At 48.6% G+C, this 14,391-nt stretch overlaps 1 protein-coding gene across 3 annotated transcripts; it reads right to left on the minus strand.

The window, feature by feature from the left end:
- kras (KRas proto-oncogene, GTPase) lies at positions 1 to 11,809 on the minus strand. 3 transcript variants are annotated; one of them, XM_086208039.1, is made up of 7 exons: positions 11,486 to 11,809; positions 11,232 to 11,351; positions 8,597 to 8,714; positions 7,702 to 7,880; positions 7,158 to 7,317; positions 4,727 to 4,851; positions 1 to 2,153 (listed from the first exon to the last, which is right to left on the minus strand). In XM_086208039.1, exons 3-6 carry the CDS (start codon positions 8,705 to 8,707, stop codon positions 4,732 to 4,734), a joined length of 570 nt encoding a protein of 189 aa, XP_086064165.1. In that variant the 5' UTR covers positions 8,708 to 8,714; positions 11,232 to 11,351; positions 11,486 to 11,809; the 3' UTR covers positions 1 to 2,153; positions 4,727 to 4,731. The 3 variants fall into 3 exon arrangements, with proteins under 3 accessions (XP_086064165.1, XP_086064164.1, XP_086064166.1); XM_086208038.1 differs by lacking the exon at positions 11,486 to 11,809 and having other exon boundaries at positions 11,232 to 11,479; XM_086208040.1 differs by lacking the exons at positions 4,727 to 4,851; positions 11,486 to 11,809 and having other exon boundaries at positions 11,232 to 11,479.
- Between the last annotated feature and the right edge of the window lie 2,582 nt (positions 11,810 to 14,391).

Genomic DNA, 14,391 nt, shown 5'->3' on the forward strand with positions numbered 1-14,391 from the left:
TGTACTTTGTTCTTTATTACACATTAAATAGGAGTGGTGAGATTCATGGCAAAAAATAGACTCATTTGAGATCAGATCACCACTCGCCACAGCAGGCGTGTCGCCAGTGGTCATTCATTCACTTCCCTAACCTGGACGCAGTCACACTCTAGTCACATACACAGAGCGGAGTGAAACTCCATTAAAGCAACATTCATTTAGACACACCAACGAAATGCACAATTTACAAAATATGCACCTTTCAGTATCACAACTATACAAAGGTTGTTAAAATACGATCAAGGTATAAATGATACATTTCAGAAATCAGCCGTTGGCACGCAATCAAGGAAGAGGAACAAAAAAAACTTCTGTTGAAGAGAAACTCAACACCAACAACAAAAATCTGGTCTTTGCTGACCTCTAGTGGTGATCTAGAGCTGAGGCGCACTCTGTGACATCACCATTGGGCGTGGCTAAAGGTGCAACGGACTACCTTTCCAACCGAGAGGGCAGCAAAGCACCGAGGTTCAACCTGGCGTTGGGTTCCTCTTCAACACGGGGCTCTGTAATTAACATAGCGTTACCTGCCACCTACTTCATGAAAACACAAATATATACTGGGTCAAACTGCATGTACTCTAGAGACACGCGTCATCTCTGGAGGCGCCGTGTGAAGGACGCTCCCCTAAAAAACAGCATTTTGTGCATTTCTTGAGCACATGGGCGACAGATGCTGCCACAGCGCCCTCTACTGTCTACATGTAGCACCTAACGCAAACATGGAAAGGCAAAGGAAACCCAGGAACCGCTTAAAAGACCACAAAGGAGGTGGACTACAGGTTGACCCACAAGAGAAATCGGACTTTTTCTTTGAAATAGTTGCTGGACAATCATTGCTGCTGAGAGGCGATCGTCCAAACAATTTCAAGGCTTGAGGGAACTGGAACACCATCAAAAAAGAAGAATGTGGGGATCCATTTGGACAAGCAGCAACACAGCGAGAGTGACCGCCCTCACAGCTCATGGAAACATGCATTCTGCTGTCTCGCCACCAAATGTTGAGGGCATCTTAGATCAGAAACTCTGGAATCTAAAACTAAAACCTTGAATCATCTGGTGAGAAGGCCTGTTCCAGTCCTCTATGTGGGCTGATGGTGAATGACCACCGCATCCAATCATCATGTCATTCCTCAGCCAGGAGGCGAGCAGGAGACAACGAGCCGCTTGTCTGTGTGGAGCCTGAGTCCCTGCAACACCAACGCCGGCAGCGAGTCCCATTCTCTCATCACAGAACCGTCATGGATCGCATGGATGAAACAAAGGCAGATTTACCGATGACCTGACCGACTCCACTGATGTCCACCTGGGTCTGACCCTTCCGGCTACAGGGGGTCTGCAGCACCCATGTGGTCCGGGACACAACGCATGCAAAAAGTAAGTATAGGCAAGAAATCGTTCCCCTCACAATACAAAGCACTGACAAATTGCAAATTAATTAATAGCTAATCAGGGTGTTAAAACGTGGAGTAAAATGTTCATGCATACTTACATCAGTGACATAACTAAGTCATAGCTAGAGGACGTTACAGATGGGGACATTACACAGTGGCTACAACTACGTGGATCTCACCTGGCTGGAGGTTGGTCCTCTCGTTATGTCTACGTGAACGGGATAAAAATTCATTCTTTGGCATCCAGTACTTTAAAAGGGCATTCAAGAACCTTTAGAGGTCATGACCTTTTTAAGCAAAGGAATAATTTGTGACTGAATTATAGCCAACAGCTCAGCAGTTGTAGAAAAACCATCCAAATCAACGCCATCCTTTAAAATGAGTCGCGCTGACGGCCGACACGCGTGGGCGACTGGCACTAAACTGAAAATAAAGCTTATTGGTGTCCAAGAAGCACGGAATAGAAGGCAGAAAAACTGGGTCAGGTTTAGAATTCAGTATGGTGGGTATTGAGAAAGAGGCTCATAATTTAGTGTAATGTACAAAATGTATTACTTGAACTGTTCAACATATTTTTAGTCTGTCTTGAAAAGGGATGATTATTCACATAAGGGTACACTTTGTCTTGGACTTCTTTTTCTTCTTTTTGCCTTCCTTGCTCATCTTCTCCTTATGCTTTCGGATTTCTCGCACTAATGTGTAAAAGGCATCATCAACACCCTGGAAGAAGAATAGAAGAGGAGGTTAGTACATCATCATGTCGCTGCTGCGCACCACTCTGTCTTGGAGCAAACACATTTGATTAGGAGGGTCATTTTGGGAGGAACCAGTGTGTAAGAGTTAGACCCGGTGGCGTCTTCCATCTTCGCAGGTCTGCTTAAATCGGTGAGCTCTGAGAGCGCCGAGGGGATCAGGCGGCAACGCTCCAACGACCCGACCGCAGACCATCGATGCTAACGTTAGCAGCATTTACGAGCGTTGTGTTTGTCGTCCGTCATCGTGACAGCCAGTAGACTTCGCAATGACGCCGTGACTGGCCAGGCTGCTCTAATCAGCAACAGACCACCTGGATGGCTTCTTGGCGAGGAGGACCGCTCGCGTGCGTCAAGGCCGGCCCGGGGGAGACGGCCGGTCACGTTTCATGAGGTAAGAAACTGTTTTTCTTGTCATAACATTTGTACATCAACATTAATAGCAATCAGCTGTGAAACAGTTCAAATCGACGGTCGCAGTTCTACACAGGACCTGGTCCCAGGGTTCAGGTCATGGAGAGGTTTCATTCAGCTCCAGAACTACATTTCTCTGTTTGTTGGGTTCAGGCGAGAACTCTTTGGCCCATGAAGTTCACATTTGTTCTTCTGTGCACTGAACAACATTTGTCAAACTTTTGAAGGTGACATGATGGGCCAGCAGCGGCTGACCCTGAATATCTCCATTACGCCGACAAAGTCAAGCTCAAGAGCATCCTTGATTTCCCCCCTCATGAAAGTGTAGCAGTGGATGAAACATTAACGTCTGCACGGCTCCAAATCTCACACACTGGTTCTTTAGGGTAGCAGAATTTCAAGAGAAATATCCCTGGATAATTAGGACAGACCAACCATTTGTTAACCGCGTTCAAGAGAAGAAACGAGGAGCCCAACTCGCCATCTGAGAGTCAAACTGATGACATCATTTTTACACCCATGGCAGTTTTCCCGATTCAAAGGCAGAAACCCAAAGGAACCATCATCAATGAAGTATTTGTCCATACAACTGGTGACGGGTAGGTCAGCGTGACACACAGACTTCAGGTGAATTCATCACTTGGTTGAGGGCTGTGAGACGGAGCAGAGCTGAACCTCTGAGGTCACCATCAGTTTCACCGCTGCCGACAGCACAGACAGTAGCTGCAGTTCCAGCAGCCAGCTGCTCACAGACGGGACAAGTTGTCCTTTTCACATTTCTTTGTGCAGTCCGCCAACTCAAGCAAGGTTTAAAAAAAGATGGACCTGCTGCATCGAGTGCTTGGCACTAATTTTAGTTGAGTGCTGTGGTTGCTGTGCTGAAGCAACCCTTTCACGAAATATTCTGCAAACAATCATTGGAGGCGAGAAATAGCCTTCTGTTTATCTCTCCAAAACTAATAAACATTGGAGGACCGTCCCCTGGGACAGACGCAAGCGTAGGAGGAGGAAGCAGCCAATAAAAGAGAAGCACCTTCCTGGGGTCGACATCTTTGATTCGACTAAGCAGGCAATGCATTCTGACTGAGGTGCTACCACCGGGCTTTTCTTCCTATTGTCTGTGAATAAAAGGCTCCGTGTAAATGCAGCTACTAGGTGGTGAAGCCAGGACGTGCACGCGCGTACTTGGACAAACTCAACACTGCAATAAATGTTATGTTGAATCTGCAAGAAGCTGCCGAATGAAAGAGCTGCAGTCTCTTTGAGCCGACAGCAGAAAGGGGAAGAAAAGAAGGGATTTGTGTCTCCAGGAAAAAAAATCTCACCAACAAACACACACATTTGCTCACAACACATCTGCCAGTTCACACACATCCCTCTTGGAAACCTTTCAGCACATGATTTACTCCCCGATTCACTCTAATCTCCATTAATCACAGCCGTTGGCTCAGGACTCCAAACACTTTTCCTCATGTTGATTTCAGTAGATTGAGGTCATTCCACACTGGTAGTTTAGCCAAAATCTGGAGAGGGTTTGCCTGGAAATTTCGTAATGTGAAGTTTTTTTTGGAACCCAAGTTAACACCAAGGGACGGCAGCTTAGTTCACCTGATGGAGGTGGGGTTAGGGTGATTCATCTCTAAATCACCAGTGGACGCAGCTGGAGCGCCGTCAGGGTGTAAGCCCTGCTCCTGCAGGAAAACCTGTATCTCTCATGATAACATCTGAACAAATGCAGGTCTGGCGAAGGAGCATAAAACAAGACTGCGCTCTCATTCACTTGGCTCCACCCATTTGTATGTAGTCCTGGATTTTCCATACGTGCATCGTGGTGATTTATTCAAATTAATGATGCATAGACGTTGTGGCAGCATCGTTCAGTTCAGAAGGAAATTACAATGTTGAGGCAAACCAGTGGAGTTAAAGGATTGGATTCACGTGAACTCAGCCAGTGTGAAACCAACCTGAGATTATAAATAATGAGCCACCATCCACAGACACACACTAGCGTCATGTTAGAGTCCCACCACAGCCCAGTAGAAACCAGCAAGTTAGCTTGGAGAATCCAGCACCAACTCGTCTCCTTTCTAAACACACACACACACACACACACACACACACACTTACCCCTTTCACATCACAACACACTTTTTAAGCTTGACACAGCGTGGCGTCTTTTCTTCCTTGCTGAGCTTATTGAGCCGGTACAGCCTGATCTCCCGTACCAGAGTGTAAAAGGCATCTTCCACTCTCTGCAGCATGAGACACAACGTCCCTCAGTGTTGAGGAGGACAGGGCAACATAATGGGTGCACACACACACACACACACACACACACACAGTGTGATTCAGGTCTTTCTGAAACGGAATCTACAAACGTCGCGTCAACACAAACTCACTCCACCCAAACCTCCCTTCTGTGTCGCACACTTACCTCCTGTAGGCCTGAAACATATTCTCAAGTTCCCTCTTTCTCGATGAAGAGGGGCTGGGCTCGTTTCCAAAGGTGGCAAGAAATGACAGCATCCAAAACACGAAATCCAACCAAAATGCTTCCGAGTCATATTTCTGCTCTTTGAAGCTCAGAACGATTCTAACCAGTCTGACACCGGTCTGACTCCATTTCAACCGCACTAACTGAAGTTAAGAGTAGCCATCTTCCAGGCCTTCTGTGTGTGTGTGTGTGTGTGGGGGGGGGGGGGGGGGGGTAACAGGAACCGCTGAAATACATCAGGCAGGTATGCAGCACGTCACCTCGGTGAAGCGAGCCGGTCTTTACCTGCTACACCCGCTCCAGCTCTGCTCCGGCTGAGCTCTTACTCAGGCTACTGCTGCTGTTCATGTGCCAGTAGTGCTTCACTGAGTAAATGCTCAATAATACACACTCATATTTACTATGGCTGAAACACTGACACAGGTGTGTCCCACTCACACTGTTCTTCTCAGTCTCTAACACGTGATGATGCGGTTGGGAATCGAATGACATCGACATGTATACACGCCAGTCGGCCCCTAGCTGGCAGCATCACGGCAGGGAAAACAACACATTGCTGGACAACCAAAACTATAAATTTAGTCTCAGCGCAAAGATTTGTTCACTTGATTTAACAGTGTTTGAGTCTGCGGCTCAGCAGGGACGTCGCTTGCTAGGATGTTTGGTATGTGATGCCGACAGTTATCAGAAGACAGTGAGTGCCAGCAGCTGCAAGGGGCTCCTGGATGCCAGGACACACAGCAGTCCCACTGCGGGCCTGAAGCAGCTGCAGCGCCACTGCTACCGCGCATGTACAAGTACTGCTTGCTAGAATTATTTACTTTGGTGAGTGAGAAAGGCACAACACTGCCTTCAATAATCTGCTGCAATAAGGAGCTGCCATCTTTGGCTCCTTCATGAAATGCTGTGATGCACAAACTGCTTCTCTCAAACTAGAACTTTCATCGGCCTCAATGTCTAACAGAAGGAAAGCCAATGGCTGCGTCCAGCTCCGTGCTGCTGACACCGATTGTGAACCCCTGAGTAACGAAGTCTTGGCGACTGGGTGATTAATGGTTACAAATTGAACACAACAGATGTCAGGAGCCAGGACTTACAGATAGCCATCAGGCTTTGCTTCCTCTCTGCAAGTCTAAATTGAGGGCTACAAAAGTCCTTTCGTCTGTAAGAACAAGATCAGTTCATGAATGAGAGCCATTGTCGTCGTTGGCACAGTTTTCTTGGTTTGTGCCAGCTGCGATGGCCATGCTGCACCGCGTCCATGCCTGGTGTATTTCAACAGTAACAAGATTTGAGTGGAGTGTCACTGATTTGCCTGATGGAAAAGAAAAGCGCATGCACCGGGAACGTGTGTCGATTGGTCTGTAAACGTGGCAGACATGAGATCAGGGAGACAGCGACAGGCTCTGGAGTTAAGAGACGGTCCTATAGCAGCACCTTGTGGATAGACAATTCATGGTGGACTCAGGTAGGAGCAGGTGAGCCTGACCGGAGGAAGCGATTCATCGAGTGTCCGATGTCCCCACACAGGAGGGGTGTGTGGTTTGGCCCAGTAGGAGAGCCACCAGCCACTGGGCGCCAGCACACCACAGAAACGATTCCAACATCCAGTCACAGTCACCAGAAAGCAGAATCATCCACACCAGCTGGTCGACACATGCAGAACCCTTAACTCACATCTACAGATCATTTAGGGGGTGGGAGCGTTTGCTGGTGCCTGAATGATGAGGTCATACTACAGAATCATGACAGAGGGAGCGTGCAGTGATTACAGCATGACAGTGACTCTGGTCTTGAACCATCAGCAGCATATTTCCCTGACATGTTACTGACACAATCAGCAGCACCACGTGGCTCCAGACTCCCTGAGAACCCAGAGCCAAGATCATCAAGCCAGGACACTTGACAAAGTTACGGTGGTTTATTCTGCTGGGTTATGAATCTTGATTTCAGAGTGAAGTGTATAAAACAATCACAGCGCACTCGAAGCCCCTGAGACGACATGCTGGAGCCGCAGTGGGATCCTTCAGCGGTTAGCGCGGCCCACTCCGGCCGGACTCTTACCTGTCTGGTTTTGGCTGAGGTCTCAATAAAGGGAATGCCATAGCTGCGTGCTAAGTCCTGAGCCTGCTTGGTGTCCACTGTCCGGGACGGGAGGTCACACTTGTTGCCCACCAACACCATGGGAACATCCTCTGAGTCCTTCACTCGCTTTATCTGTTCTCTGGACATTGACAAACACAATCAAATGTTTTGGAAATTAATTCAAATAAATAAAAGCCTTTAACAGAAGATTAGAAATATTTGATTTGCTCAAAGTACAAGGAGTCACAACTCACCTACATTTACAAGGTGGATTGTTTTGAATGTGAAAATAAGTTTATATTTGGCTGAAAGTACAGATACACTCCCAAAAGGCTGTCTTTTCCCCAAATTTACAGTATTTACATGTGTATTTTTGTATGTACACAACAGCAGTATCATAAACGTGTTGCCCATCGCATCCTGCGGTCAACAGGTCACTTCACTATCAAAAAGGAAATTCACCACAAACCCAGAAGAGGGCAGTGACAGGGTCCTCAGACTGGAGCCTGAGCCCCCGGCTCACCTGTAGTGGTGAATGTCCTCGAAGGACTTGGTGTTGTTGATGGCAAAGACGCAGAGGAACCCCTCCCCCGTCCTCATGTACTGATCCCTCATGGCGCTGTACTCCTCCTGACCTGCCGTGTCCAGGATGTCCAGCAGACACGTCTCCCCGTCGATCACCACCTGCTTTCTGTAAGAGTCCTGCAAGAGACGCGGGTCAGCGGGGTCAGAGGTTATCATGGGATTTATGTATGAACAAGAAGCCGATATTTTCATCATCCACGTTTATGTGGATTGTGGTCAGTTGGACAACTGGGGGGGGGGGGGTGTGTGTGACCACGCCGTCATCGCCGTAGCATTGAGAGAGAGAGCGATTGAGAGTAGATCGATGTATAACCCCCCCCACGCAGTTCCTCTAGTATTTTGTATTTCTCACAGCTCCCAAATATTTCATGATACTGATAAATACAACAGTCAAGTGGGAAATAATTTGTGTAAAAACATCTTGTAGGATGAAGACGTTCCAGCTGTTATGATAAAAATGTATAGAATTATTTGACTGAAAGTTGTCACTACTACTGCTACTGCATTACATCATGACTCTACTCCAGTTCCAGGAAGTTACTCCCATTTCCCAGCAGACCTAGATTTATAATTAGGTCCTCACACTCTGACGAACACACACACACACACACACACACACACACACACACACACACACCTGGATCAGAAAGAGGCTGTGAGGACGTCGGATGGCAGACGTGAGGAAAATGATTAGAAACCTGTTTGGTGTTTTTAGGACCTGAACCTGACAAACCAGCTCCAGCTACTTCCTTGGGAGGAGTTTCTCGGTTCCACCCTGACACTGCAACACCCAAGCATGCAGACGAGAGCACAGACACGTGCGACATCTTTACCTCGATGGTGGGGTCGTATTCGTCCACAAAGTGATTCTGGATGAGCTGGATTGTAAGTGCACTCTTGCCCACGCCTCCTGCTCCCACCACTACCAGCTTATATTCTGTCATGATTCACCTGCAGGACACAGAAAAGAACAGTCATCACAAGTTCTGTTGAGCGGCTTGGTAAGATGCTGCCATGGAGGGCTGGGGGGGGGGGGTCCCCACGTCCCCCACAGATGCCTCTCCTGCTTGATCCTGCTGCCGACGCTTCAAGACCGTCCAGTGTCCGGCCATGGGTTACTGGCTCCTCAGTCCTGCCTGTGACTTGATTGCACCGTCACTACGCTTCAGACTGGCTGGTGGAAAACACGCCTCAACATCACTTCAGTTAATACAGGACGCGCCGCACACAAAAGGAGGCGCAACTGTTGTCAGAGAATTATTCTCAGCTGTTACATCGATGATATCACGGCTGCAAACGTGCAGCACCGGTGTGATTAGTTACAGCGTCATTAGTAACGACAACCCGAGGAGTGAAAACAGACACGCGAACGCTTCAGATGTAAAACCTAGAAATGTCATTCAACAGAGAAATTTACAGCCTGGAAACGTTTAAGAACAATAAATGGAACCAGAACAATTTACAGAAGTTAGGAATGTTTATTCCTCCACATATGAGAGTCCATGTAGGCCAGTTAAGGTCGACACTGACAACTCTCCTTCGGCTGATACTTCTGATACTTTCCATGCCGCTGATGTAGTGAACCATGTGGTTTGGTCACCTGATGGCTCTGTAGTCCTCTGCGACTAATCAGCTTTCAGTGACTGTACGTGAACCCCATGAAACGTTTCAGTCAAAACGTATTTGTAAGATGAAACCCTTCTTAAGCATCGACCCACAAAACCACTTGGAGTGAAATGATGCCTGAAAACTCTCCTGCTTGGCGGATCAGACTCACTGCTCAGTCCTGTGGATGAGTAACCATGATAACGACCACCTTCACGCCATCCCCGCTGTAAGGCCACTGATGATCACGATCCTTGTCACGCTATTTTTTTTAGCCTTTTGTGTAAAAACTGATTTCTGAACTCATGAAGCAAGAAGAAGAATCCACAAACACCTAATTGTTCACCTGCAAGAGATTATGTGCAAATGAGGAAACAATGATTAGGAATCTATGCAAATGTAGCCAATTAAATCATCATCAGCTCTGAAATCCCTAAAAAGTCATCAAAACTTGTGAAGCCCCATCAATAAGCATTTCTAATTTTAACTGGGACAAAAATAAACTCCCACTCAAAAGAGCGCTGCCGGGAACAAGAGGAGGTCGATATGGGCGGCTTGTACACAGCATCACCTTCAGGTTCTTTTGGTAAAGGTAAAGAGACAGAGTTCTCCTCAGGATTAACGGAGTTGGTTCTGATCCCAGTGGTATCACCTGAGCCGCTGGCAAACCCAAACTAAGCCCAGGAACTGGGGTTGCTCTATGGAGCAGTGGCGGCCTGCTAGGAGACAGACCACATCTCTGCAGTCAGGGAGGAGCAGCTGGGGACGGCTGTCTGCTACACCAGCTACTGAAGCTGCTGAGGCTTTGGAAGACTATGAAGCCAGCACACACACACACACACACACACACACACACACACACACACACGTAATGATGCACATGAAGAAACCAGCAGTCAAAAATAAGAGACAGGATCATTTCTTATCTGCACCTGCGCAGATAACTAGAGACACGGACCCAGACCTCCTGGCCCACCCGAACAAACCTGATCCCTACAGCATTCAAAGATCCAGGCAGACACCTGTGAGGGTCCCAGCGCCCTCGCGTCTCACCAGGTCACCGCTCACAGCTCCGTGCACACGGAGAACCCCCATCCTGATGCGGAGTTCGCTGGATTTCAGCTTCTCAGGTTGTGGGAATCTCATGCTGACGGTACCGGAGGTTGTTGGTGCTGTGACGGAACATGAAGGGACCCTCCCTGGGGATCCGATGCTTCCCTAGAGTCGCTGCCACCCCAAGACCAACACCTTTTAACATGTACAGGTTATAAATAGGCAGCGCGACAAAGAGCGCAGCGCTGGACTCGGCGAACGAACCTCCGGTCGCTGCAGCTCAGCCAGGCTGAGCTGAGGCCACCCTCGCCCCCACTCACGCTCACGGGTCGGGAGGAACTTGATTTAAATCTGCTGCCGTGTGTCTGCGGTGTTGCCAGGTTGTTTAAAAAAAAAAAAAAAAAAAACGAATACGGAGAACAAGCAGGCTGCAGTGTGCTAGCAGCTAGCCTAGCCTAGCCTAGCCTAGCATGGAGCCCCCGACATCAGCCCCGGGCCCGAGTTAGCCGGACTCGCACTTCTAAATACCGCAACTATCACATGCAACACTGCCGGCGACGAGGTGTCCGGAGAAGGTCGGCACCATTCATTCACAGGGCGAAGGGAGCCGCTGAGGCCGCCATTGACAGGCGAGCTAGCGGGGCTGCACCCGGGGCCAGACGCTCGCCACTGGGCGTAGTTTGCTTTCGCACGAAAACCAAGCAGATAACAACGGCGGCGACTTGCTGCGAGTCGCCACGGTCACACGAAAGAGTGGAAGGCCGACAGCGAGCCCGCCGGGTCTCGGGTGGAGGAATCCGCTGCTTTTACCTTTTAGCGATGGAGTTCCGCGTCCGAAGTAGCGACCGAAGGAGTCAAGCTGATAATCCGCTCGTCTCACACGATCTCCGCATTTCCTGCTTCACAGCACTCGGCCGCATGTAAGTGGGTCTTCCTCGGTCCAGACGCGAGCGGGAACATAAGAAAAACAGGGAAAATCAATCGATTGAACTTTCCATCTGCCCAGCGTCCGGCCTAGCAGCTCACGTCGGCCTCCTCCACACCAATATGGGCGGATACTTTACCCAGAAAGCCTAGCTGGAGACTCAGACCGGTTTGGGGCCAAACCACCTCAGCACGACTCCTCTGTGTCGCAATCAACCCTGATTCTCCGCGCGGCAGCCCCGCGCGTTACAGGCTCGGGTCGTTGAGAACACCGACCAATGCAGCGCTCGGTTACCGGACTAACGGCTGCACGCGGCCGGGGGCGAGTTCATCTACACAAACAATGTTCTTCTGCGGTCAGAGTGATTGACGTGTAGCTTTAGTGACTGAAACAGTTCTGGATCAATGTGGGTCACATGGCGGTGCTTTGACTCTGAGGGCCGCTGCTGCAGCCGCGGAGCCGGGCCCGGCCAGGGGGCGACTCCTGCTTATAAAGGCGCTAAATATAACCGGAATGCGCTGCAGGCGCGTCACTCCCAGCCTGCCCCGCCATTCGGTGATCCCAGATCCCTCTCCCACCGGCTCAGCAGGCTCACTCCTGCGCGCTCGATGCGCATACACACACACACACACACACACACACACACACACACACACACACACACACACTGTGTGTGTGTTCCAGCTGTGCTGCTCTGACTGTCTTCTTGTAGTTGGAGAGATTCGCATTTAAAAGTACGTCATCTGAAGATAAGAAGTTGTGTTTTCTTGTCCCTGTAGCACGCGCAGTGAAGTGACAGCAGCTCTCACGTGAGTGCAGCAAGAGCAGGAAGTGCACGTAACCAGCAGAGGTTCTCCGTCAGGCGATCTCATCTTTCTTCCTGCTGTTCTCTTTATTACACCACCCCACCATCTTTTATCTATGTTTATTATGTTTGTACTCTTTGTGTATTTTGTTTAACTCGTCTGTTTGTCTCATATAAGTTTCCTTGCTCCATTTTTTGTTCCCCCATGCTGCTGTAACAACAAATTTTGGGGGTGAATACAGTTTGTCTTATCATTTTGAAGTGGAGCCAACTGACCCACACAGGACAGCCCAACCCTTCAGAGAGGGACAGAGGACGGACAGGGAGAAATAAAAGCAGTGATGGTGAAAACGGTAAAATGGGGAGGAAATAAACCAAAGAGGAAGTGAACAACAGCTGTAACAGAGAAGACAAATCCAACCACTTGTTAGACATCACCAACAAAATTTGATGACTCAAACAGAAAGTTGTGTTCAATTGGAATTCTGTTAAAACAACGAATGCGCGAGCAAAAGCCGTCTCTGGAACGTTTTCAGAGTTCGATGAACTCGGATCTTCAGGTCCTGCTCAGCTCGTTCGTTCCTTGGTGAAGGTTCATCCTGTTTTCGATGCAAAATCTTTCTCCTCAAGTTGCTGATGGCTTCAGGTAAATTTAGTGGAGTAAAAGTACAAATACTCTGGTAAAGTAAAGCTACCACAACACTGTACTTTTACTGTTACTTCCCACCACAGGAAGTCTGTCTGTAATACTTCAGATGTTTCACATCGGTTCTGGATCGCAGAGACATTTTGGTCAGGAATTGTTCATCCAAACTCTAAAACCGAAGGTGTTTCCTTTTTCTGTTTGTTTGTTTGTTTGTTTGTTTGTTTGTTGTTGCAGAGATTTAATTCTATTCTAAATCTTTGGTTCACACTTGCCAAACACTTCCTCCACACACATGAAGTCAGAGTGAGGATGATGATTTGAGATCCTGGTGGACCAAGAGCCTCGTCGTCCTTCTCTCTCAGAACTGTAGGGAGGTCCACAGACGCACCAGAGTTGCTGTGCTGGATAAAGCTCCATTATAGCCATGTGACTTGGATTATTGTGTGTATTTCTGCCTTGACATTCTGCTGGTTTTGACATTTTTCAGGCTAATTTACCTGGTAATGATGGCCACAGTGGTTCAGCTGTAGCTGGCCATCGTGTAGTGACCACATGGAGCCAAAAATCCCAAGCAGGGGTTTCTGCTCTCAGTGTGACAGGACTGACAGCCATTTTGGTTTTGCTAATGTGGATTGAGTGTGAACGTACCAGTGAGCTCTCAGCCTAGCTGTGACCAGCTGCTCCTCACCGGCTCGGACAATGTTCCCTCACAGGTTAAACATTGTAATTTCACTAAATTTGAAAACGTTCTGAAATCTGATGCAGTTCTCTGAGCGGGCGCTGCTGTGGCCTCCCTGGACGAGGGAGGAGGCTCAGTGGAGGCTGCTGAAGCGCCTCTTGAATTGGTCTTGTTTCTTCATGTGTCTGCTGATAGAAGACAGCAGTCAGGAGGTTGTTAACCAGAATCCCAACACTCACCATCATCCCAGCAACTCAGCTGGAACCAGTAAGCCCCGCCCCTCCCCCCCCCCCACACACACAGAGAGGTAAAACTGAATGAATTGAAATGAAACTGAAAGCAGGACTACGGGAGTCCTCCAAGGCGAGCTAAACCAGCAAACTGAAATAACAAGGCCTAACATGTCACACTGGTGGGGGGGGGGGGGCAGACTCCTCAGGTGTGACAGAGACAGGTGGAGAGAGGGAGGGGCAGCACCAGGTACACCTGCAGCTCTGTCACCTGCCAGGCTTTAATAAAGACTTCATGCAGAATTAAAGCACTATCCTGATGCATGACGACTCATGATGTCACATCCGACCTGAGAAAAGGTCATCTCCAAGCTCGTCACCAGGGGGCAGTAACCTTCCATTTTTGAATGGCTGCAATTGCCCAGGGTGCTGAGGTCTCCCACTGAGCAAGCAGATGAGAGTAACGCTGTGTATTCCAGCAGCCTGCAATCACCCTCCCTCCACTGTGATTACAGTTGTAATGTTCAGTTTCATTTTTCTGGTCATTTTGGAGACATTCATCTGTGGTGCTGGTTAGCTGCACTGGGTAGTTGTGCGCCTACTGGTGTGTTCACCCATTTAAATGAAGCAGCCTAAATCTTTACTGTCCCCAGTGCGGAAATGGATCTCTCGCTTCATCATATGA

The sequence above is a fragment of the Aulostomus chinensis genome, chromosome 7 (assembly GCF_037954235.1).
Source record: "Aulostomus chinensis isolate RoL2024-O1b breed Wild chromosome 7, RoL_Achi_v1.0, whole genome shotgun sequence".
In the NCBI taxonomy this organism is placed as follows: domain Eukaryota; kingdom Metazoa; phylum Chordata; class Actinopteri; order Syngnathiformes; family Aulostomidae; genus Aulostomus; species Aulostomus chinensis.